The sequence below is a fragment of the Atractosteus spatula genome, chromosome 12 (genome assembly GCF_055471065.1).
Source record: "Atractosteus spatula isolate fAtrSpa1 chromosome 12, fAtrSpa1.hap1, whole genome shotgun sequence".
Classification (NCBI taxonomy): domain Eukaryota; kingdom Metazoa; phylum Chordata; class Actinopteri; order Semionotiformes; family Lepisosteidae; genus Atractosteus; species Atractosteus spatula.
In genome coordinates this window covers 27,264,228-27,289,815 of record NC_142717.1, presented here as the reverse complement: position 1 = coordinate 27,289,815, position 25,588 = coordinate 27,264,228, and the positions used below count along the sequence as shown (strand labels likewise).

Sequence of the window (25,588 nt, the reverse complement as noted above, 5' to 3'; positions counted from 1 at the left end):
ATTCTAATGATTGGCACGACGCTATCAGACCCTTTTAATCAGAATTTCCCATTTTAATTTCAAGTGGCTAACACCTATATTTTTAACTACTCCTAACAACAATTTGAGAACTGGTATATCACAACATCCACAAGTGTGATCTGGAGTGTCGGGTTCTCACGTGCATGTCTGCAGTCCTTAACAAGTAATAACATAAAACGTAACTGTTAAAAATGGAGACTCGTGTGAAAAAGACTTTGAGCTTGTATCAACAACAACATACCCATCACCAGAAAAATGAGGTGAAATGATTTTTTTGTAGTACAATGTATCATGACTCAAAATATTACATGTATTTTTTAATTATCTGACAACAACAGTCACATGACTCATGGCAGAACCAGAACAGGTGTTACTCTTACTTCAAGTATGAGGGAACAGTTTTTAGTGTGGCTTTAATGAAGCTGCATAACATTACTACAGAACAGATGCAGAGGGAGGTCCTGCAGATGGCCATCCAATGCACAAATTGCAACATGATGTGGCTTTTATGCATTTATCACCTATTGGAATTCAGATGTCAGAGAATCCCACATTAACAAAACAATGTTACATCAATAACAAAATATGATAACCTTTAGAATAGTATAATACAGTATATAAGGTTAAAATTCTCATTTTTTCACAATTTTAAAAATTAAATACAGTGTGGTGTGTGCAAATATAGTATACAAATTTACGCCTTACAAAACTCAGGTATGGAATGAAGAGCACTTAACTTGCTTAACTGATTAAAAACTTTACAGTTTCCAACCTTTGGGGCTCTCCGTCTCCAGGACAAGGTCTGTAACTATACTGTTTCTTTATGTATCCAAGAGGCTATGACACAGGGGATCAGAGAGCTAACTTTAGGCTTTTCCACCCTTATTAATTTAACAAGGCTTCATTTTCAAAGCACGTCAATAGCAGATATATTATTAAACAACCCATAAATAAGAGGCAAATGCATACAAAGCTCTACTGCACTGTTAATAACTGCACACACTGCGTTTACCTTTAACCTGCACCAAGATCACTGACCTCTCACCCCTGTTACAGTCTCACACATTTACAGCTCAGAACGACTGTAGGTTTCTGATGTCCCTGTATTTGAAATATTTTTAAATCAACAGAATCACTAATACACACTCTTAGGGCAGCCATAGCTTAGTAAAAGCTCACACAGAGTGCAATCTCTCAGAAAGGGGAACTGTTATCCCCAGCTGAGGTGCAAATTGGTGCTAGAACAGTCTCTAACGTACTGTACAGTATGCTTGCTGTCAGGTGTGTGTATGAAAGCAGTAAGCACGGACTCTTTAGATCCATCCAAGACATGCAGTACAGTACTTCTAGGACAAAGGAAAAGAAAGAGAAATAACACGAGTGGAAAAAGACCAGAAAAAGCATTAATACAGTGTATTTCACACACTGAAAATGTATTAAAGACAGCAGTAAGTGCTGATTAGCCCATGTGTTAAATACTCTAGTGCACACTAACACTCCCATACCCACAGTATGGCCACCCGGGTATGTACACGGACTGCTGGGGCCTAACAGTGCTCTGCACACATTCTCTAAAAGCCTGCTGGGGACGAGAACATTTGGAAACACTGTGATGCAATATTTTTAGACAGTCTCTCAGGAGAAAGTGGCAAACTACAAGGAGCAAATATATCCCACTGCCAAGGACTTTGGAGTCAGTGTTTGCGAAATCCCACTAGAACAGGACCTGTTCACACAGACCAAGCTCCCTGGGGCAGGGGCGGGCATGGGCAGCAGCTCGGCTCTATTTCATTGCAACATTGTGCTCCTACCGATTCTCAATTATTTATGTTGATCCTCAACAGCAGGAGCAATTAATTCATTTTTAACTGTCGACTGGCTCCAGGTCTTCCAGGGAGACAGGTGTGGAGAACTTGCAGTGCTACTGCTACTGCATGGACAATGTGAGCTCTGCCGAGCCCGAACTCTACAGCTCAGCTCCTGAGGGCTATCCTTTTAACTGTGCTACAGTAAATCACAAATTAACTCTCCTGTGAGATAAGGAGGCATGCAGAGCTGTGCATGTGACTGCAGTGGGGCTCACCATTATACACAGGTCCCAGAAGGGCTACAGAGTTCAGCGATACACAGCAATGATACAGTTTCCAAAGCACTGGGGCCCAGAGTGCAGTCTCCAGATGAGTACTTCGGCTACAGCTCACATTCTCAGGACAGCTACCGTTCTGTGAGTATTCACCCCCCTTACAGCAGTTTCCAGCAGGTTGCCACAGAGGAACAGGTCAATATTCCAACAACCATGTGAGAGACTGATGCTCAACTATGGGACGTATTTGGATGCAGTTCCTGCAGCTAAATGTGGAGCAACCAGTTACTGAATCTCAGCGGAGAATCAGTTAACCTTCTCCACTCAGGGACATTGGACGTTGGATGACTGTTTATGAAATAAATGAAACAAGCACCAAACTCCTGAGTTATTTGTTTACTCAGGGTGCCTTTATGTATCACTTAGACCCATGTGACGCTCCGATAACATTCGGCAGCAAACATATGCATAAATTCAGAAACTCCTAAGAGGGGTGAATACTTTTATATGAAACCATATAGGGAAGCATTAAAAAAAACAAGCAATGACTGATATCTCTTCAAACAGCACACCAGATCCTCGTCATCTCATAAGATAACATAGATAAAATCCACAACACTGTAAAGCTGAAGAGGCCATTTGGACTTCCTTTTTATTTGGTTGATATAAACCGTTTGATCACAGAATTCAGCCATTTCTTAAGGCACCTCAATCTGTGTCCCGAAAGGGAAGTTGGACATAGCTCCCCACAAATCCGTGTGTAAACGCATGTCCTATTTTTAGGCGAGTCTGTTCTTAATTTAATTCTTTCCAGGCACGTAATATCCCTCTTTAGCATGGTGATAAAAACATAACACCAGCTTCTCTAGCGCACTGTAAACTAAAATCTAGTTTCATTAAGCCCTCACTCTACATGACCAAGGAATCTCCCAGCCTTACCCACATGGCAAAAACAGTGCACAAGTGGCTTCTTCCACACCAGTACACCAGTTTAACACTTCCAGCAGCACCTATTGTAGTACACCAGCTGCAGACACATAGTGCTTTACACTCGTCAAAACTGTGCATCACTCGCCAAGCGTTTTCACAGTCCTGAACAGCGATAGTGTCTTTTTACAATAATCCATCCACCCCACTATCCATTTACTAACCACTTACTCCCATACAGGCTACGGTTACCTCACAGTCCTATCCAGGCAAGCAACACACGCAACATGACTAACACCCTGCAGGGGACACAAGGCCTGCAGTGCACAGACACTGACACAGACACGCACACACTCACACCAGAGCCAGCTTTCCCAGAAGCCATTTAACCTACCAGTATGTTTCTGTAATGTGGGAGGAAACTGGAGCACCTGGAGGAAACCCAAGCAAAAACAGGGAGAACATACAAACTACTGTACATGCAGATAGCACCTCAGGTGTGTTATTGAACCCTGGGCCCCAGCGCTGCAAGGCAGCAATGAAAACCAACTTGCCACAGTGATAACTGTATTTTTACAACAATCAGATCAACAAAATACTTCCTCTTACAGCTCTATTATTTAATATCTGCTTTCTGTACTCGCAGTGGGGCTTTCCCAAGTTCAGAAGAACTATGATCTCTTCTTTGCAGGCTTATCTCATAGTGTTTAGAGCTGTATATTTTACAATCGTAACTCTGTGATGAGCTCTGAGTGGACTGCGGGTTTGACCTATATATGAGGTTTGTACATCATACAGTAGTTTACTCTCAAGAAATAAAATGTCTTAATGATGTGATGTTATCATATAGGAATCACAGTCCCACTCACCATCAGACAGGCGGAACACTAACCCTCAGCAATTCTTAAACACTTGCATTATCTTAAATTCATGCAGCTGCAGGCCTTAACACAACTAAAGGCACTAATACTACAGATGTTATTTCCTCATGGCCCTTCGTTAATTATTCCCATTTTCAGCAAAATGTTCTAATGCAAAAACATATCTACAACAGGTCTGTGACCTCTGTATTTTTTCATTCTGTTCTTTATTTTTCAATGCAGTTTTTGGACTTGCGGAGTGAACATATAAGAAATGTAACAAGTGGCACCAGGCGCCGCTTGCTTGGTTAGTTCCCAGTAGCTCCAGTAACTGATCTGATCTTGACAGGTCTAACAGACTCAGCTACAACAACGTGGCTGGGCAGAGTGTTCTGGACATCCACCACTGTCTGTGTAAAGGCACATTTCCTGCTCTTGGTCTTTAATGCATTGCCTTTTACTTTCCATTGAAATGCAGAGGAAGATTGAAAACCACATCTCTCAAGAACTCCCCCTGCCCCGTCTGCAGTACACACAGATTATCACCACCACGGTTATCACCATTGACACTTCCCTCCCTTCTTTCAAAGCAGATAGCAAGATCCTATTCCAGAAATTCCAGACAGACCTGTCTGTCTCTCCGGCCCCAGTCACTCCCAATTATTAGAAAATTCTTTAAAAAAAAAACAGCTAATGGAACATCAGAGTGTACCACTCTCAACACAACCCCTAAACCCTTCATCTCCATTCGCCACCCTGACATACAGTCTCATGTACAGAGCAATTATCTCAGAATCAGCAAGCAAATATCAAGATCAAGAGCGAATATACAAAAGAGTGGATTTCCTCATGATATAGTTACATAGTCCAGCTCCAACAAGGCAGTACTGGTGTTTTACTCACCTGCAGCATTGTAAAAACAAAACAGATAACAGTAAAATATATTTATATATTTTTAAAAAGTTACACATTGCCTGCCCTGAATGCACCATGACTTTAAAATATTTTGAAGAAGCTGGCATGTTTAAGCAGAGGAAGATCTCTGGCTACCTACCAGAGCAGCTGGTGTAGCAGCATGGACACAGAGCGAAGCAGAGACACAGTGAGAGCAGAGCCACACGCTCTCCTCTCTTCTTACTGGCGCCTCTGTCGCAAGCACACTGTGTACACACAAAGCAGCCTGCAAGCCCCCTGTTTCTCCCAGCCTGCCCTGCCCCTCTGTCTCTGCTGGCAGTAGGAGCACAACCTGCCCTCTCTGGGTAGCCTGGTCTGTCTGTGTCACCTAGTTTCAATGGCCAGGCAGTGGGCACTGAGCCTGCCCTTAGACAGGATCTGCTTCTCTTTGTCTCTCACCCTGGTTAGGAAGAACCACCACATTGCATTGTCTTGCTTGGGCCAGTTAGCATTACAGTTTGTGTTGAGTTTGTGCGTGTCACAGTGGTTGTTTGGCTTGACTCTGTCGGAACCTCCTCTAACTCTATTTCTGCCCTGACAGCACAGCTCCCACTGTCCCAAGCAGTGAACTCTGCAGACACTCTTCTAAAGACCTAATGGGTGTGTGCGTCAGGTGAAACTGGATGGATCCTGCCCGAACAGGTGCTGCACAGTGTCTCCCAGAATCCGTCCCTGTCACAGAGGAGGGCAGGAGAATGTGAGCAGTAAGAGAGCTAACCCTGTGCTCCATCTGCGTTTCCTGCGAGAGAGATCAGAGCTTCCACAGAGTGAGCGAGGCACTGCTCAGAGCAAGCCTGCCCACCACACACACACTGTGGAAGTGATGCAAGAGCCCTGCAACACCCAGCGGCCATAGAGCAGGTTTTCAACGCGGTATTTACAGCTTGTTCTGACCCCCAGCCTGTACCAGTCTTTCGTAACAGTCACACTCACACAAGCTAGCTGCTTATACCATACATAACTAAAAAAAAAAACAGAACCAGAAAGAACCTTCCTAAACTTCCCATGTTGACTCCGAATGGCACACTGACATATTTAGCTAGAACGTTTTTGCACATCTTTATGGCATTGTTTTCTTAATGGGGGAATTATCAGGCATACTGTAGCCCACGTGGAAATGAATGACTTATGAAGGCCGAGGTGTCAGTGACTACACTGAGGTGAAGGACCGAGGCTCCTTAGTTGTTAGACCTTGTACACGAAGATCCAGATATCTCCAACACGCACGAAGGCCTTACTGGTTGGCAAGACCTGGTACTTAATAACCGGACACGTCCCCTTACCGCTGCCGGGCAGGTGTACACATGGGCCGGAGCGACAGAAGCGAGTGCTTAACAGGTAGTGTTACTTTACACAACTGCTACTACACCACTTAACACAATTCATACTGTAACAACAGATTCAAAGATTATACAGCGTACAAACCCAAAGCAGTGCGTAGTAACCCACAGTGGTACTTTCATATAAAAGTTATATGTATATTTGAAAAAGATACGTATTAAAATCGTCGGTAACACGATGCCCAGGTACCGCACGGTGCTATAAACTCCAGCAGGTTTTGATATTAAACGAAACGTTCGCAGACAGCTGAGCGCCGAGGCTCTGACTAGAGAGGCGACTGATGTGAACATTGTTATTAAAGAGAAATTGTCACTTCTGTCTCCATAGCAGCTCGGCTGCTCCCCCTGACACGGGGAAGCTGCGATTACCGTGCCGCCTCTCTCTATCCACACCTATTTCCAAAACTCTTCTCGTCTGTCGGAAATTAACAGAGCGAACTGTGCTTCCCACTCTCCGGCCATCCCAGTTTTCCTCTCCCCTTCTTGGTCTCCAGACCTGCTCCAGGAGGTCAGGGCCTGACGCGCGGACCCGGGGATATCTTCCACGAAACCGCCCCAAAAACCCAGGAAACCGCGCTCGATCGGCCTCTCACCTCACTGCGCCGTTCCCGGTGATGAGCGGACGCTGTTTACGCTATCCAGTCGCTGTTTTCGGGGTTTATTTGCATGGATTCCCACAGTGTTACCGGCTCTACAGACCCACAGTCACGGCACCCCGTCACTCGCTGACAGCGGCGTGAAATCCCAAGCAAGCGACCTCTCCACTCCGAACTCTCACCCCCTTCACTCACAGCAAAACACTGGGAGCGGGCGGCCTCTGCTGGTGAAGTGTGTAATCTCAGCCAAATATTGTTGAAACAGAAAATACGTTTCACGAAATGTTGTCTGCGTTTCTGACAACAAAGAAGAACATCAATTAGTAGTTACTTGCATAGATTTCTGGTGACGTTTCAAACATTATGGATTATTATTCCATTTTCCACTGGCAGGTTGAAAACGATTGCAAGCACCCTGTATATCCTATAAATCGAGGACATCTTCGTGTCGGCTTTGTCACATTTAGACTATGAAATTTATTCCTGCAGGTCTTGATACTTACAATCATTTTAATCAAATATTAATTTAAAAAAACTCTTACATACCACCCTGAGAAAGATCAGATCTCAAAGCAAACTGCTGTTTATTTTTTCCCAGTAAGATGTATACTTACTCATGATAAACACATTAACTCAATAGTCTCTCTAGATGCCTTAGTTTAAGTTTAAGCAGCTACTTTTCTTTCAAAATGGACTTGTCCGCTCATGAATGCTAACAACAAGGTACAGACTAGCAGGTGTTGTGACTCTGCTGTTTGGGGGTGCAAGGAGGTAAGATAGAGCAAACCTGATCTGCAGAGCATACTGTATAACCGACTAGGGAGAACATTCCAGACAAACTACGTTGAAGGAGACAGTAACCAATCCACATGGTCTTGTGACTCAATGGTTGAGTTACAGCAGGCTACACCGAGAAATTAATCAACTGAGAGACAGTTTCAAGGCAAGCGCCAACTGACGGTGGTTTTCAGAGCCATTAATCAAGGTGTATGTTATTAAATCCACTCATAACAGTTTGCAAAAGATTCACGTTTCTCAGGCTGCAGATTGTTAAAAGGATCTCAGACTCCCTAGAGAGGAGGAATCAAGAATAGAGGGAAGCACACAGCACCTTCTACAGAACTGTTTATTAAAGTATTGTTCTCACATTTGAATGACACTGTTCTCTTGTGAATTATGGTCCTTCTTGTCCCGAGATCTTTTCCGATTTCTTGACCTGCACAGTAAATAGCTGAACACCCCCAGGGTGTTCAACAGGCCATTTCCAGGAAGTGCCAAGAGGAAATCCAAGTTGTGGGGTATCGCAGATCAAAGGACGGCGCTGGAAGTGCCCCTGGCAAAAAAGGACACCCCTTTGTCCTGGATCTTGTATTGGTACACCCTCCGGCGATCTGTCATCCCACTGAAATTGACACTGGTGCGTCCCCCCTGCCAGCACAGCTCCACCTGAAACACAGACCACACCGCAGCGCTTAGTCACAGGCCGATGCACCCTCAGAACCCCACACGCACGCACACACAACCAGCCCGGCGTACCTCTCCGTGGATGTCCTTGCAGTATCCTGTAGCCAGGCCTCGCACCCGGAGCGCGAGATGACAGCTGTGTGTGAGGCCTGTCAGCAGCCGTCCCAAGTCCTCGTCATCCTCTCCCTCCTCGTCCTCGCCGCGTGTCAGCATCACCACATTACCCTGCAGGGAAGGGTCGCGCCACGGAAGCACAGGCATGCAGACAGCAAGAAGAGGGGGAAATCGAGAGAGAGATGAAGGGAATCGGGCTGGCATTTACCAAAGCGACACAAAGCTGCCACAGAACCAGGAATGAAGATTCTCCTCACTACAATGACTCTGAAAACATTTCACAACACTGCTGACATTGAGGCATTTCCAGTCAATTAACACCTTCAAGAACTAATGGCATGCTTAGATAACCGTACAGCAGCTGCCCTTTACCTATCTAAAGTTCATATGTTTCCTTATTTTATTATTCTTTATTTTTATACAGTGCCTTTAAAGTGGCTTCTCAAAGCGCTCTACAGTACAAAAACAACAACAAACAACAACTTGTTTCCTTGGCAAGACAAGCTGAACAATCTATCCTTTTAAATTTTTCTTATCAATACCACTCCCATTCCTAACAGAATTTGTAAATCTGTTTTTATTGACTTCCACATATCAAAACTCATAAAATAAAGTACATGTGTAAACCACCTTGTTTTCTTAGCACATTGTGCTAAGAAAAAATGAAAACAGCAGAAATACTTGCACGCACACAAACTTTAGGAGTCTCCAGGAGGAAAAGAAAATGGAGGTCAGTACTAACAACATAGCTGTAACACTACAGGGGAAACATATTCATACAGTTGCTATACAAAACTGTATAAACTGTATATAATTGCAGGGGCTAGAAAAAGCTAGGGCTGTTTTGAACTAAACTGAACAGGTGCGCAAAGACCACTTAAAGTACAGAGTCTCCTTGATTTTCTGATGTCCTGCTAAGTAGTAAGCCTTTTGGGACAGCATTAACATGGCACATCTAGTACAACTCGCTCACAGGAAAGCAGAATTAAAATTCATTTCAGAGAGAACTGATACTGTAATATGTCACCTACTGTACAGTGGCAGCCATGCTCATAAACAGTAGATATAAAAGAGTTAGAGAAAGATAAATTAACCATATTTTGGATTAATTGTGGATCTCAATTAAAAACAATAAGGGAAGCTGCACAAGATATGCCATGCCAAACCATCTGGGTTATTCTTCTGCGAGGGACATTTCTTTGCAAAGGTCAGAGTAAATGTGGGCGGAGCGGTGGCTCTGTGGCTAAGGATCAAATCCCGTGGCCGGCAGAGGAATCCTACTCCGTTGGCCCCCTGAGCAAGGCCCTTAACTCCCAAGTGCTCCAGGGGCGCTGTATAAATGGCTGACCCTGGGCTCTGACCTCAAGCTTCTCTCTCCCTGTCTGTGTGCCTGTGTGTCTCAAGGAGAGCAAGCTGGGGTATGAAAAAAGACAAACTCCTAATGCAAGAAACTGTATATGGCTAATACAGTGATCTTGTCTATCTTATCTTTTGTGCAAGGCTGACCTGCAGCTCCGAGCAGACTGTGGCCTGGCAGTAGTGACTGAAATCCAGCAGGGCATCTGCACTCACTCCCAGGCTGAGCAGCACACTCAGGTCGTCCACAATCAGGACTGGGGGTCCCCATGGGCCCTGCTCCCCACGCACACAGCCCTGCACAAACCCAAACAGCCCCCGGAGGTCAGTACAGGGAGACCTGCTGGGACAAGAGCGGTCACAGAGGGGTAGAGGAAGGGAAGAGTGTGTTCATTCCAGAGAGTAAACAAAGAGACTGTGAGACACTAACTGACAAGAGAAGCTGACAGACAGGCAGGTACATCACCTCAAGAAGCTCAGTGTGTCGGTGTCGGAGCCACGATTCTCCCGCAGCAGGATGCTTAGAGTCTCTTTCAGCCCCTCAAGGAACACCAGCTGGCCCTTCTCCTTAGCCTGGGCCAGGTTCACTCCCTATAAAACACTCACACAAGTAGTCCAGTACGTAAAACATATGCACTACCAAATACTCTAACTATAATACACACAGACTCGATCCCATCCTATTTCAGAAAATAATCCAGCATATCCATATTCCTCTGTGGCCAGAGAAAACCCCCCATTTTTTGGACATCGTCTCATTCAAACCAAGTTCAAGATCGTCATTCAAACCATCTTGCTTGTCCAGCTCTTACCCTAACCTCTTACATTGAATCCTGCATGCACATTTTTTAATTTGCACTTGGGTTGACTTTGTCAGTACCCTTCTGGATTTTGAACTGACTAAAAATCTTCTTGCAATTTGTTTCAAGACAAAAGAGACATAGTTTCTTTAACCTGTCAGTACTTTTTTCATGTAAAAGTGGCCTTTTTGATATTTCAGATGAGGTCTCAGTAGTGTAGTGCATACGGTTAACACAAATTCCCTTGATTTACAGAACAAATTTCTTCTGTGTGTGCCGTGCATACTGTTTGAGTATCTGAAGAAAATATCTGTTCATGTTTTAGTGTAGTGTGAAACACAATTTAACTTCAGGGTTTTTTCCCCCACTATTCTCCCTTTCAAACACTTTTTAACATGGAATTTAAATACATAAAAACTGTAATTCCTATCAATTTCAAGGTTATACTCTTTGCCCCTTTCTTTTCCTATTCATTCTTTCAGTACCAATGAAGGCTGAGTTAAAAACTTTGTCTGAAACAGACAAATCAAAGTGATAGCACATTTTTACAGACCAATTTCTCTGCTAGCTGGAAATTACGCATTATATTTTTTCAACCCTACTGTGGAGTAAATGATTCATGTGTCTCTATATGTAAATATGTTAAATTACGACTGCTGCAGAACAAAATACAACTGAAATATTTGCTTTTCTCCCATCAGCGACTGCTACTAAAAATGTACAGATTGTAGATTAATATAAAAACCTTAACTTGTAATCAGCAAATCCTCCGTTAAGTCCATATAAATGATATTCCAGTTTAAAACATGTTTTAAGGAAGGAACATTTAAAATTCCTTTATAGTAGTCTGTCTTATGAGCCACCACTGGTTTTAGCTGCAGTTATGACATTCTTTTCTGTAAATCCTTCAGCCTTTTTGACATATTCTATGTATAACTGACATGTCCTCCCTCATGATCAATGAACAATTTAAGAGTCTCTTTACGTGACTATGACCTGTTTAATTGCGGGAGGAATTGAAGGTCTGTCTCATCCCTTCATACTTCTTGTTTCTAAATTTGGACATGAACGCTCTTCAGATCTCCCCCCCCGTGCATGGCCATGTGCCTGGGCTGAGTTCCCTGAGCTTGTGGGTGTGTTTAATTGTGCCATGGTGCCTCAGAGGAGAACTGTGTGTCCCAGAGTCAACATTACTCACCAGTCTCTGGCTCACAGCACTGTAGTGGCTGAAGGACTGCACCAGGCCCAGAAAGCAAACTTTGCAGCCAGCTAAGAAAAACACAGTCGCAGTTATCAATCAGCACTCTTTTTAGCTCAGGCATTCAGTGGCAATCAACAGAGGGAAGCAGCACAAAGTACCAGCTTCAGGATAGGACTAATAGGAATAGAACAGAACTACAATAATAAGATTAGGATTTAAAGGAATGTGCTGCACTGACAGACAGAACTAACTGAGCCTTTCTCGTCTTGAACACAGAAGAATATGATGGGACATGAGACTAGTATTGAAAATCCTTAAAAGCGCTAAAAAAAAATCAACCTTGAGGACTTCTTCAGTAAAACATTAACCAGAGGACTCCAGTGGAAACTACAAAGAAGTTAATTTAAAAACAAGAACAAGAAGATCCTTTTTTTCCAGAGGGGCTACTGGAATATGGAACAAGTTGCTCAGCCATGAGGTTGATGCCAATACTCTGGCTTCTCTCAGGAAATGGTTGGATGAGCTCCTCAGCTCAACAAGCTAACTATTAATTGGGCCACGCGGCTGAATGTCCTCATCTCCTTTGTAATTTGTCTTCTCTTCTGACTAAGCAGTAATTCAAAGGATTATAATACTAATTAATTTTGATTTATTAAATATAAATGCATATGTTAGGTTCCATTGCTCTGAAATGGACGAAGCACTTATTTATTCTTAGCTTGAACAAAGAAAAAAATCAGTTTTTACCAGCAGGTTACTCTGTCAGTTCACTGCAAGTGACAGACAGCATACAGCAGCTGGTTTTGAGAGCCACTCACCTCTCAGGTAGAAGGAGAGGAAGTGATGAATGAGGAAGGAGGCATCTGCCTGTCTGTCTGAAACCAGGGTGAACTCCCCCTGCAAAGACAGACATAAGAATATAACAATATAATGACCGAAAGACGCCTTTTTAGTTCAGAGGTCATACTTTTTTTTTTCCACTGATTGAATTGACCACTATATTTAACTTGACAATTTACCATTCCCAACTTTCTTAAAGTTCAGTATTTGACTATCTCTACTACCACAGGACTCTCTGGGCTCTCATTTGGAGCTCTTCTTTTGTAGTGCTATATACTCCTTAAAGGAATACTCATATTCACTTTAAGCTTGTACTAACACTCCTGATAAATTTAGCTACTTCTCCATCATTTCTGTACCTATACCCCACAAAAAAACAAGCTATTTTTATGACGTATTAGATGTATTATTTCCAAATAAAATAAAAAGATTGTGGCTTGAAGACACTTTTGAATTGAACAGCACATATTATTATGCTGGCGTTTTACCCAAAACGATTCAAATTACTCCGATGGAAGAACTTTACATAAACAACTTAAGTAAAGTACCGTGCGCAACAATAGAGACGTCACACTTTGGATTTGAACCCACAAACTTTCAATTACAAATACAGAGTCCCAACCTTAACTCCACTGTAATGCCATCGTATACAAAAACTAGCATACAGAGACAGTGGGATAAAACATACCCGTGGGAAGTGGTCGGGGCTGGTATTCAGGATGCTGTTGAGCTCTGGGAACATAGCAACACGTCCAGGGACGAGGCTGTCACTGCGCTAACAAGACGATACAGTTCTATCATCATCTTCACCAGTGTTAAGCTTCCCTTAGTTATAATGCCACAGCACATTTCTACACATATCACTCTGGATAAAAGGCTTTTGCCATACTACATATCTCTCCAAAATAAAACATATCGTAACTATTTAAAATACAATACTGACATAATACAAAATAATCTACGTTTTAGGTATCGTGTTTGAAGATACAATTTGCTACGTTTTCCATTTAACAGGTACGCTCATGCTAAGAAGGTCTAGTAAGAAGTTTAGTTAATTTAGTGAAGAAGACGATTAGTAACAACAAAATTCACAAGTATTACATCTTGTTTTCATTTGAATACCGTGTAAATGATTTTAGAGATTATATAGTCCGCTGACAATGATTACCTTTTCTTATTTTAAATGTATTATTTGTAGCGATTTATACGCTACAGAATTCGTATCAAACTCCCATTACAAAAAAGCATGGCACGCAGATCCACTGTAGCTGCAAAGGGACAAACTTAATCAGCAATTCTACCGACGGGGTTTTAAAAACGCGATTTTAAACCCACTTCATTGAGTTCCAGAAACTGTTGGTTTTCGTTCAAATGAGCTTTAATTCACCAAATAAAACGAGTAGCTTGAACATTTTACTTTTTTCAGTAAATAATAATATGCGTTGGTTTCTTTTAACAGGCATCCATCGATGTCTGAATTCCCGAAAGTATTTTTTCCACGAAACCGTAATGGAAATGGTGAATTTTGTACATCAAATAAAAGTCGATTATATAATAAAAAACTTCTACAATACAATTATATGTAAATACCCCCGATTGGGCCTCTAATCCCCAAAAAGTCACACAATAATCTTCAGATTTATTTTTGTGTAGTACAAAATAATTAAAATGACAATAGGATTGCTTTTTATGTCGATTAGTCACCATTAAATCCTACTTGTCCTACATCCTACAGACTACTCTCCTTATGTTTTCATTGTACAATATGGGCTATTGGCAAAATGCGTAATAGGATGATAGTGGACATGTAGGATGCTTGAACCTATACTTCTCACTGAAATGTATTCCTCCTACTGTAGTATGATGCTCACCAGCAAAGGATACATTTGTTTGTTATAGCAAAAACAGTTTTTTTCCAAAAAAGTAAAGTACCAAAAATTAATAATTGGTGGTACATAAATAGAAGGATCCTGTATTTCTTTTAAGTAACTGTCGATCTTGAAGTGTTGAGAAGAATAATAAAATCGTGCATTGGTTCCAGTTAAACACCAGATTAGTTAAAGATTCATTTAAGTCTAGAGCCAACACAGAATGAAAATCAGTGTGGAGATGCCCTGGAACAGGATTCAGAGTTCCTGTTGTAGAGCAGTTGTTTGACATTGTCCCAGACACCTCCAATCTCTTAAGCTCTGCAAGCACTGTACCTTCAGTCAGAGGTGAATCATCAGACAGCTAATCAGAAACATTGTTCAGCTTTAGGAAAGAGTCCAAGAAAACAGATAAAATCACTATAAATCATGGAAAATCTGAAAAATTACATTGCTGTGACATTGTTTTGCACAAGTGTTAGTCAGTACTGTCTGCAATGAATTTTAATTCTGCTTTACTTACAGTATATGCTTATAATATAACATAACTAAATACACACAAAGCAGAATGAGAACATCACATATTAAGTTAACTCTATTATGTGTATGCAATATATTCATACCGTAAAACAATTTAAAATCTCTTAAGTTGGTTCTATTTTTGCCATTTGGAAAAGGTGATAGACATTATATGTTGGTTAGACAGATACATGTTTTGATTTAAAATGCTGATATCTGCAGCTCAGCTTCATCAAGACACTTGTTGGGGGGGGGCTCACTCAGTAAAAGTGCTCATTAGAGCAAAGGCAGAGCCTTGTGGTCAACGCATTTCCAGCCTTGTCATTAACTAACAACCTGGTGTTGGGTGATTGGCTAAACACTCACTGGGACGCGCAGGCTGGAGTTTGCCAGGGTATCGCCCACAATGGCTGCGTCCTGTCACTTTAAGACCATCGATTACAAAAGGAAGAGGACCATTCAGCCCTGCTGTTTGTGCGAGCTGCATCCTTCCTCCAATCGACGCTCACTCTGCTGTCAGACCAGTGCGACTGACAGTGTGAACAATGTGGGAAAACCACGGAGTAAGAAAAGAAAATGGACAATTAAAAAAAAATAAAAACAGTGCTTTATACATGTATCTCCAGATGGAAGATGTATGTGTTTTTCAGGGCATTCCTTACAGAAGAAGTGGTTGGCAAAAATATGTGGAGCTCAGTTTATTCTTCACTGTGGGGCTGCCAGGGCAGTGTTAGTGTGTCTGCGTGTGGTCTGGTGAGAACCTGAACACACACAAATAAAACAGTTCTGTTTCCTGGGGTCTCGGCTGTGACGCCATTTCCAGGGCTGCTGTGTGGTAAGGGGTACAGGTATTGCCTGACGGCAAGAAAGACCGCCATAATCCAGGCTGTGCCTCCCCAAAAGGAGGAGAGAGGAGATTGATGGGGCGGAGGTGAGAGGAGTAGAGCTTCCCGTGGTGAGGAGGGAGCGCAGTGGGAACGGTCCCCCGGCTCGCCCTGATTGATGACCGTTCCTCGGGGGCCCCCGCCGCATCGCCAAGCTGAGACATAAAGGAAAACAGGAGAGGAGGAAGGGGGAAAGACGGGCTCTGGGGGAGCCGGCAGAGGTGGACACAAAGAGGGGTTTGTGCAGCAGTGTGGGGATTGTTTTCTGACAAAACTCTCTCCCCGTTCTGCCTCTTCACCCTCCTCACCCCCTCCCTGGCTCTCTTCACACGATGCAAATGAGCAATTTGTGGCCTTTTTCTCACTCCCCCAGCACTCAAGAGCAAACTGGAGGATATTTTTCACACCACAGCACTCTTACCAGCCTCTGCTGAGGTACTGAAATATGAGGTAACCGCACACTCACAGGGTATTGAAGCGTGTCGTGAGATATCGAACTGCAACACACTATGAAAATCGCCTCATCTCTAAGGCTTTTTTGTTTTCTGAGCATTGATATCTGAGATTGTAAGGTGGTTTGCGTCAAGCACGACGGCAGGCGTGAATGCTATGGGATAAAAACTCCTCAGAAGTAACGAGAAAGAGTTGCTTGTGTCTTCTGGAATGTACCCATCATCTCAGGAAGTGTGTTTGTGACTGGTGTGAATGTACAGTACGTGTCTGGTTGAACGTGCGTGAGCCTGCACTACAGGACTGTAATTTGGTCTATTTGCAGGTGCAGCGAGCTGCAGGGCCAGCAGGGGGAGCACTGTGGTAAACTGGGAGACGGCAGGCATGCACAGTGTGTCTGTTTACCCGCCCGTCCCTGTGCCTCTGAGGAACTAATGAAGTGTTGTAATTTAATCCCTATGTCACAAAGGGCCCTGTGACCTCCAGCACCATCACGGCACCAAGCCTTTCTTTTAATGGGGCCTGTGGCCCAATGCCACCATTCAGACCCTCAAAGCGAGGGGAGATGGGGGAGAGGGGGGGGGGGGGACGTGGGGAGAGCTGGGAAGGGGTGAGGTGTGACAGAAGGCATGTATGAGCGAGAGGAATAGGAGGAGAGAGTGAGGGAGAGGATCGATGAGAGAAAGGTAGGAGGGAGGGAAGAGGGAGGTAGGGAGTGGGAAACAGAGGGGAGTGGGAGAGAGAAAAGGCAAAAAGAGAGAAGTGAGAAGAAGGTGGAAGAAATGGGGAAAATACCACGAGGGAAGGAAAGAAGAGAAGGGGTAGAATGGGGTTTTAAGAGGAGTAAAAAAGAGAGGGATAAGAGTGAGATAATGAAAAAGCAAAAAGATTTAAGGACATAAAAACAGGAAGTCATCTGGTACAACCATCCTGTTTTGTAATTGGCAGCTAATTTCACCTAGGATGTCATGTAGCCATTTCTTGGCCAATCATGTAATGATTACTTGATTACATGTTATTTATGTTATGTTATTACATGTTACTGTTATTGCTATTGTGTTACTGTCTATTGTCTTATCTTCTGTCCTATTTATATAATGCACCTGAGTGACTAATGAGAAACACTTTTCATTATACTATGCACCTGTGTAAGTTTAATGACAATAAAGTTGAAAGTTGAAAGGAGTCAGGGCTCTGGCTTTAACAACATTGCTTAACACCACTGGCTTCCACACTGATGCTGTACTGCAATTCTGTACCTGAGAAATGTAGTAATTCAATGTGTGAGTCTGTGTAAGTTGGTGTGTCTGAAACGTATTGTGCTTAGTCTGCCTCTCTGACTACCCCAGCCTCTCAGATCACGCATATACAGAGACTCCTTGTCCATCTTCCCTCACAAAGCTCTGTCCATCTGTTCAGAGAGAACTGAAACACACAAGAATGGACATGGCAGCTCTGCTGTCTGTGTGTGTGTGAAGGCCTGTGCTGGAGGTTAGGTCTAGCTTTAGGTGGGTGGAGGGCTTCACGGGACTCCAAATTTAACTGCTGCGCTAATGGAGTCTGCAGTATTCTGCATGTTTCCAAGGGATGGCTCCCTCATTTATAATGTCTGTCTGAGAAAGAGCATTCCTAAAGCTGTAAATTGAATTTACTCCCTGAGAGAATAATATCTAAGATGATGCTGTTGTGTGATTCTCCGACTTCAGAAGTGTATAATTTGTTCATGTTTGTACTGGTATGCCATTGTGTTCGCTGCGGTCTGTAAATTGCTGTTGGTTGTGTAGATTTGCTTGGTATGGGGTACGCTGACTTTTCTTCTATTTTTGAAGAAAATAGAATCGCCAAGGTTTTTTTTTTGTTTTTGGCACCTGATGTGGAATATCCAGTTGCCTGTTTTTACACCTCGACTTCCAGCTTCAAACCCCACAAACACACAAGGGGAAGAATGAGGAAATTTGGCACACTGCTCCGAACCACCTACCTTCGTGCCCCTTGTCTTTTCTGGGACATGTCCATCACTCTCAGCACCACATGCCAGCAAGCACGCTGGAGGCTGTAAGGTTATGTAACTCTCAGTGTGAGAGAGTCCAAACCAACTAACCCCAATCTTACCTATGTGGGGAATTCAAATAAATTGGATAGTGACACAACCCTTTCAAACATGTAATTGTAAAGCTCATCAAGCACTATCAGCACCTTTATAAATTGATCAGCTCAGGAGGCCAAAGAAACTGTTTTTTCTCATTATTCAATTGATGTATCCATTTCAGACACACAAATACATTTTGTTTTCATTTGAACACTGGATCAGAATACTATCTACATTTTGGGGGGAAATGAAAATGTTGAAGGATGTTTTTCACTTGAGCAAAAAGGATATGATTCTGGGCCCTGTGAGAGTCTGCGTGAGGGTCTGTCTCTGTCAGGGAGGCACAGGGTAATGCTGTCTCTGGGCCATCACAGCTGACACACTCTCGTTCTGCACTCTGCATCTCCTCATGAAATCTGGGTCATCCCCCAGGACTGACGTCTCAGCCTTGTTCCTCCGATTTCACACAGCTTGAAATAATCAAGGCTCTTACTCAGTCCTGGGTTGGGCTGGAGTGTCAATACTGTACTTATCTGCACTGACGCCACCTCACTGATCCGGGACAAGCTGTGATAAGCACACAGATGTTAGACTGTGTAATGTAGTAATGTAACAATTCTGGCTGAACAAAAAACATCAACACCGAGTAATACTCAACAAAAGCCAGCACATTATCTTTCATTCCTTCTGCCGCATATCCTCATCGCCTCTGTACACCCAGTCTACTGTAAAAGCAATCTTTTCTCCATCCTCTACAGAAATCTCTCTTTATCTCTCCTATTCTTTTCCCTTCTCCACATTTCTCCCTTTTCCTGTATGTGGAATTCATGTACCTTTATTGATTCCCTCCCTCTCTGTCTCTCTCAGTGTCCCATGATAATTGACCTAGTTTAGTCACCAGTGCTGTGTGCAGTTTGCAGTGTTTGTCTGGATGTGGCTGCTGTGGCAGGGAGGCCCTCTCCCTCTCCCTCCTTCTATTTCTCTGTGCATGTGAGCTGCTAGCCTGGTGTCCCAGCGAATTAGAGAACCCTGTTTTTTTTTTTCACTCAATGAACAATCACACAGACACCCCACACCCATTCTTTTTATTTCTTTGTATTCCTATTCCATCAGTTCCTGAAGTCTCTGTTCGATCTCTCCGTTCTCACTCAAATCCAGGTTCAAAGAGTTTTATTTGTACGACTCATGAATTACAGTGTTGCTAAAGCAAGAACAATTAGCAAGACATTTACAAACATTTAGAACAATATCATATTCATATTTTTTGAGAGGATCACTCTCTATTCCTGAGGCTGCATCAGGAGATCATATACTGTGTTCCGAGTCCTATTGAGTTTCCAGTAGGCTGTTCTGTTTCTCGGTGTGGGAATTCTGGGATTGAATTACTTATTTGGGGGGAATGAATGCTTTTTCAATTCCTGAGTATTTCTTACAGTGTTGCAGAAGGAATAAATCTATCTCTGCTTTTCCTAGCTGGCACTGGGAGCACAGTCCATGCTCTCTGGGCAGAATTTGCATGGCCAGGCTCCCTTTCTCTCTCTCTTTCTCTTCCCTCCTCTTCCTTTCTTCCCCTCTCCTGTCTCTGTCTGTCTTATTCTCCTTCTGAATGTTTCGTCTTTCCCCCATCTGTCACTCCCCACCCCCTGTGAGTGAGAGGGATTGGAGCTGTCTTCCCAGATTATCAGTGAATGTTACACTGTGGAGAGGACTGCATTGTTCTGTGACAATGTTTGGGTTCATACCTGACAGAACAATTTAGATTTGCCTGATAGAGATAACACTGAGTGCATTCTGGTAGGAAATTCATAATTAACAGAGGAGAATGTGGATTCAGACTTTGAATTTATCTGCGTGTTTCTTTATGTTTGCATGTACCTGTAGTAAGCAGTTTTATATAGCATTTTACAATTAAGAAGCGACATTCCAGTTCAGTGTTCTGTGTCCAATAGCTGTGCCTTGTGGCAGTACACAAGTGTCTCCTAGTATAAGAATAGTTTGAAAGAACTCAATACAGTACTTTTCCACCTGTTTGCGTCCAATGTATAAAAAGAAATGTCCTGCACTTGTGAAGCTATATTGTGAACTCGGCCTTTACGCACTGCCTTTGAACAGTAGCCTTGAAGGTTAAAGACATCACACTAAGCTGCTTGCTATTGCAGACCACCTCTTGTGTGTCCCTGTTTCTTTTGCTTGTGAAAGATTCATTGATCTTGTGTAATAGTGAATTTCAGTCCACTATGATCTCAGAGACTTATTTCAACCACCTACTGAATCACTCCTACTGTTGATGGGTTTATAATAATAATTAATAATTGGTTACACTTAAATAGCACTTATCTGGACACTCCACTCAAAGCACTTTTACAGGTAATGGGGACTCCCCTCCACCACCAATGTGCAGCATCCACTGGGAATGCTCACCACACATCAGCTATCAGTGGGGAGGAGAGCAGAGTAATGAAGCCAATTCATAGATGGGGATTATTAGTAGGCCATGATTGGTAAGGACCAATGGGAAATTTGGTCAGGATGCCAGGGTTACATCCCTACTCTTTTCAAGAAACGCCCTGGGATTTTAAATGACCACAGGGACTCAGGACCTCAGTCTTACATCTCATCCGAAGGACGGCACCTGTTTACAGTATAGTGTTGGTTTATACTGGGGCATTTGTATAGTATAGTGTTGGTTTATACTGGGGCATTTGAACCCACATGGACCGCAGGGTGAGCACCTCCTGCTGGCCCCAATAACACCTCTTCCAGCAGCAACCTTAGTTTTTCCCAGGAGGTCTCCCATCCAGGTACTGACCAGGCTCACACCTGCTGAGCTTCAGTGGGTTGCCAGTTGTGAGTTGCAGAGTGATATAGCTGCTGGCACTATCAATGTTATGTTATGTCTCAATGTTAACATGGGAATGAAATTTCACAAAGCACAGATGTAAGAAAAGAGGTAAAATGTGCTGTGGATGGCTGTGATGTGTTGTGAGTCTTCTGCAGGAGAAATGAAGGCAGGTATTGGGACTGTACTGGCCGAGGATATTCCTCACAGCCTGTCACAAGAGTGGTGTTGCACCAGTATCAACTTTGCTGATGTCAGGATGAGTACTGTATATATCTGGTTAAAAAAATTGAACAATAAATTCAGCCTGCTTTCTCTTGGAGCAGTGGTTGATGGCTCCCAGAATGCTGTGTGAATTCCTCTGAAGCACCTGTCACGATCTGTTGACTGGACTTGACTGGAGGAAAGCAGCCACGCTGTGATTGAGCTGTCAGAGAAGCAAGAGATTTCTCAGGTTGCCTGTGTCAGGATATCAGTGTCTCAGGACATGGCTGTGTGTTTCAGAAATCCTCTGGGTGCGTTGATGTGTGTCTCACGGTGTGCTGATCCTGCCCTTGTGTTGCTGGGCCCTCTTCCTGGGCGTCGGGGGAAGAGACTTGGTGCTGTGGGGGCTGCAGCCATCTCTTTGCTCCGCGGAGTGTGGCACCTTGTACAAGTAGACGCTGTAGCGTTTGGGGGGGCTGGAGGGGGGCAGCACCTTGGCATGTTTGGGGATATGCAGCTCCACATCAATGGTAACTCCAGCCTGTGGGACACACACACAACATGATCTACGATTTTGACTAGAACTTTCCAATGACATTATTATATTTTCATTTTACAGGCAAGGGAACAGATAAGAAGCAAAGTATTTTGGCACTTTTTACAAAGCTGTAAGGGTACACTAACCACAAACAGTGGTTATTCTTTCAAGACCCTCTAAACTCATAGCTCCTAAGTGTAGTACCATTAAAACTGCCTGGGCCGAAGAGACCGATGAACTATTTGGCCATTTTGACTGAAGAAATTATCCATTGTGTCACAAAATCCCCTGCGCTATACTGGAGTAAGGGTGTTGTTTGTCTCCAAACCCTCAAACGTATTGTATATACTATATCCATTGAGAGCAGTGCCTGAATCTCTATGTGTTGTAATGATCAGGTGAGAAGACATTTATAATGGAGAGACTACTCAGTCAGCATCACTGCGACTGCCTTTGTAGCTCCATTGTAGCAATTAAATTGGTTTAATTTTCTAGCTTAGAACACAACTTCATGCTTACAGGCATTGCCAGCTTCACCCTGAATGATGTTATGAATATGAATGAACGAATGTGACACGGCGTAGCTGCTGTCTCTAGCTGGGGGCCGTTATTCGAATGTAGGTCAGCTGGGAGACTCGCAGGCTGTGCTGTCTGTGTGCAAAATCTGGTAATGGTAGAAAAGAAACAAAACAGCCCCCTGCTGAGATGCGGTTCATGAATAGAAATCCTGCTAAAAATACAAAAAGTAACTAAATGGAGAAGAAAGGGTAGAAAAATTGTTTACCTGTAATATCTATTGAACTCTGCTATTATTCTAGAGGCTGTGTTGTCCCTTCTCAAAATGTTTACCACACTAACGCTGTACTACCACAATGATACTGTGAAAGCCTTGTGTTGAATTACCATGGGAACATGGTAGTGTCAAAGGTCAAAGCTGGGGTGAGGCTTGAGGCTGAGTCTGCAAAGCAGACATCTCAATTTTGTTTTGCTCATGGTGTCAAGGCGTTTACTTTTTTTTATAGGATCAACAGGGTTAAAAATGAGCAGCCAGATGAGAAAGAGAGAGGTTGGGTTGGGAAATCATTTAGTTCTAAAGACTAATTAAGAGAAAGAGGGAGAAAGTTATTAGAGCTGGTATTTAGGGCTGACCGAAGGGAAAAGGTCCTAGCTAGAGCTCAGGGTCTGGGAGGCAGTGCACACAAGAGTCAGAGCTATGGGAGAGGGAGGGAGTGTAGGAATGTGTAACACTGTGTTGAAGAGAAAGAAGAAACAATACATAATGAAAAGTCTGATTTAATAAGGTTGTTGAAGACAAAGACTCATTCTCTGGACAATCCTGGTTAAGCATCACTGCTCCAGCAAATATTAATTAAAACTAACTTCAGTGGCTAAGTGCTGCACTCAGCTTACAGAACATTGGGTCTGTAATCCACCAGGCTGCAGGAGAGAGTTTAACTTCTGCTTCAACAAGAGACTTGTGTAAATCAAACAGCTGTCAGTAAAACAAGGCTCTTGTGCTGCTTTTGCTCTTAGAACTAACGTACCAAGGGAATGAACATTTGTATTGTCTGTCACTGAGAAATGGCTCTGCTTCCTGATGAAAGGTACCAACTTTCCCTTAGTGAAACGGTAGCATTTTAATAGGGAAATAACTTTATATTGTACAGTACGGCATGATCTTTACAGTAAAACATGTTGAACCATCATAAAAACATAGCAGAAACTAGGAAAGCACTGTGATTACATGGTAATTGGAAGATCTTCCATGATGAAAATCATACCCTTTCTCTATAGTAAAACATTTAGAAGAGGAAACATCTGCCTTCCGACCCATAATGGGGCTTCTACCAGACAAATTCCACTACAGAAGGGATTGGTGTTTATCACTCCTTAACGATGTTAGGGAACACAAAAACCCATCATGTTTCATTCTTGTACAGTGATTATTTGATACTCTTCTTACAGACACATACAGCAATATTAACCATTTCCAGACATATGGTCTCACAACATGCAAATGAAGATCCTTGAGGACTGCTAACATTTAAAGAGGAATATTTATGAAGGTCCCAGTAAATTCCAAAACCTTTTAGTTATTTGCTGCTAAAACATTAGTCCCTCTGCTGTTACTTATGATAAGCTCTGTAGAGAATATGTATTCACCCTTTCCAGTTCAGTTCTATAAGCTACATAACCCCGTCCAGTGGTTTAATCGTGCATTTACACTTCCAGTTAACCAGTCTTGTAAATAGGCATTTTAAGACAAGCCTTTGGAAGGTGTAATGAGAGGTATCTTAGAGCTTCGTTAATAAGATACAGTATGACAAATCCTCCTCCTTCTCTTTCCTAAAGCTGAGGATAGTTCATGAAAGAGAATGTAACAGCTGGTTTCTCGTTTCTTCTACAGATCTTCTGACTGATAAACATGAATGTTATGGAAACATTTTGTTTTGTTACCATGGCTGTGCTGCTCGTGCTCTGTGAATGATTTTGTGGTTCGGAAAACTTACAGACCACAGCCCCCTGTCCCGAGTTAGCCCTGCTGGTGAACACTGTAGAGAGGCTGGACCTCTCCCTGATAGTCCTGACAACACCCTCTCTGTAACGTTATGAATGAGGTGGTTTCAGCACTTAACGGCTTCATGTGCAGGAATAAAATAATAATTAATAATAATTGCTTACACTTATATAGTGCTTTTCTGGACACTCCTCTCAAAGCGCTTTACAGGTAATGGGGACTCCCCTCCACCACCACCAATGGTGGAGCTTTGCTGCTCTTTGGTTTAAAAGACTACATGGTGAGCCATCATCATAAAAACAGTAGAAACAAGGAAAGCACTGTGATTAAATGGTAATTGGAAGATCTTCCATGATGAAAATCATACCCATTCTCTATAGTAAAACATTTTGAAGAGGAAACACCTTCCTCCTGAACTATTATGGGTCTTCTCAGCCCGTTTATCAGGATTTTCTCTGTCTGAAATAAAGACAACTAGGGCACATAGGAACCCGACGTCATGATACTACTTTCATGTACAGGATACAGGAGTCAGTGCTATTTCTTTGGTTATGAAGAGTTTGTAAATGGACAGATGGTGCTTCTCAGTGGGGAGGGACATTGATGCTCCAGGGGAATAGTGGAGTTCACATTGCTGCCTCTGGGAGACTTTCATGAAGGCAGCTCACTCACAAAACAGCTTGATGACGCTCTGGTGGACACAGCAGGGTTTCATATACCCTTTCACATCTGACAGGTCAAGCAAACACATAGTGAAAATGCAGAGTAAAATAAAAACACAGTGAGTTCTGCATTCTTCCTCAACAGGAGTTGAGTCCATACTTTAACATGCAGCTGTATGGCTGTTCTCTTCTTTTGTTATGGGGATGATTGTGCATGTTGAGTTTGTCAGATTGACATCACTCCCTTAGTACAAAAACAGCACCTCATCTAGAGGCTGTTCTTTTGGATATGTGTATGTTAGGAGGTTTCAAGGCCAGGCTCATGGAAATATGTGAATTAGTTTGCAGTGGGGCAGGCTTTTAGGATGTGTAGATTATGGATGTACAGAGGCTTGCCTTAAGTAATGTATTCAGAGCTGATCTTTAGGAACCATCTGCTCTGAGAGGTGTGCTGCAGAAGG

The 25,588-nt window shown here is 42.9% G+C and overlaps 2 protein-coding genes across 3 annotated transcripts in view; both read right to left on the bottom strand.

The window, feature by feature from the left end:
- The window catches only part of scap (SREBF chaperone), a 37,087-nt gene extending 30,154 nt beyond the window's left edge, over nucleotides 1-6,933 (bottom strand). The window contains exon 1 of the mRNA XM_088928588.1: nucleotides 6,779-6,933. The gene's annotated coding sequence lies outside the window, so the exon portion shown is untranslated. The remainder of the gene's footprint in view (nucleotides 1-6,778) is intronic.
- Nucleotides 6,934-7,888: 955 nt separating this feature from the next.
- Nucleotides 7,889-13,844, bottom strand: elp6 (elongator acetyltransferase complex subunit 6). 2 transcript variants are annotated; one of them, XM_088929780.1, is made up of 8 exons: nucleotides 13,725-13,844; nucleotides 13,245-13,331; nucleotides 12,535-12,613; nucleotides 11,714-11,784; nucleotides 10,182-10,306; nucleotides 9,866-10,055; nucleotides 8,318-8,470; nucleotides 7,889-8,227 (listed from the first exon to the last, which is right to left on the bottom strand). In XM_088929780.1, exons 2-8 carry the CDS (start codon nucleotides 13,296-13,298, stop codon nucleotides 8,090-8,092), a joined length of 810 nt encoding a protein of 269 aa, XP_088785906.1. In that variant the 5' UTR covers nucleotides 13,299-13,331; nucleotides 13,725-13,844; the 3' UTR covers nucleotides 7,889-8,089. The 2 variants fall into 2 exon arrangements, with proteins under 2 accessions (XP_088785906.1, XP_088785905.1); XM_088929779.1 differs by having other exon boundaries at nucleotides 13,245-13,326; nucleotides 13,725-13,831.
- Nucleotides 13,845-25,588: the final 11,744 nt, after the last annotated feature.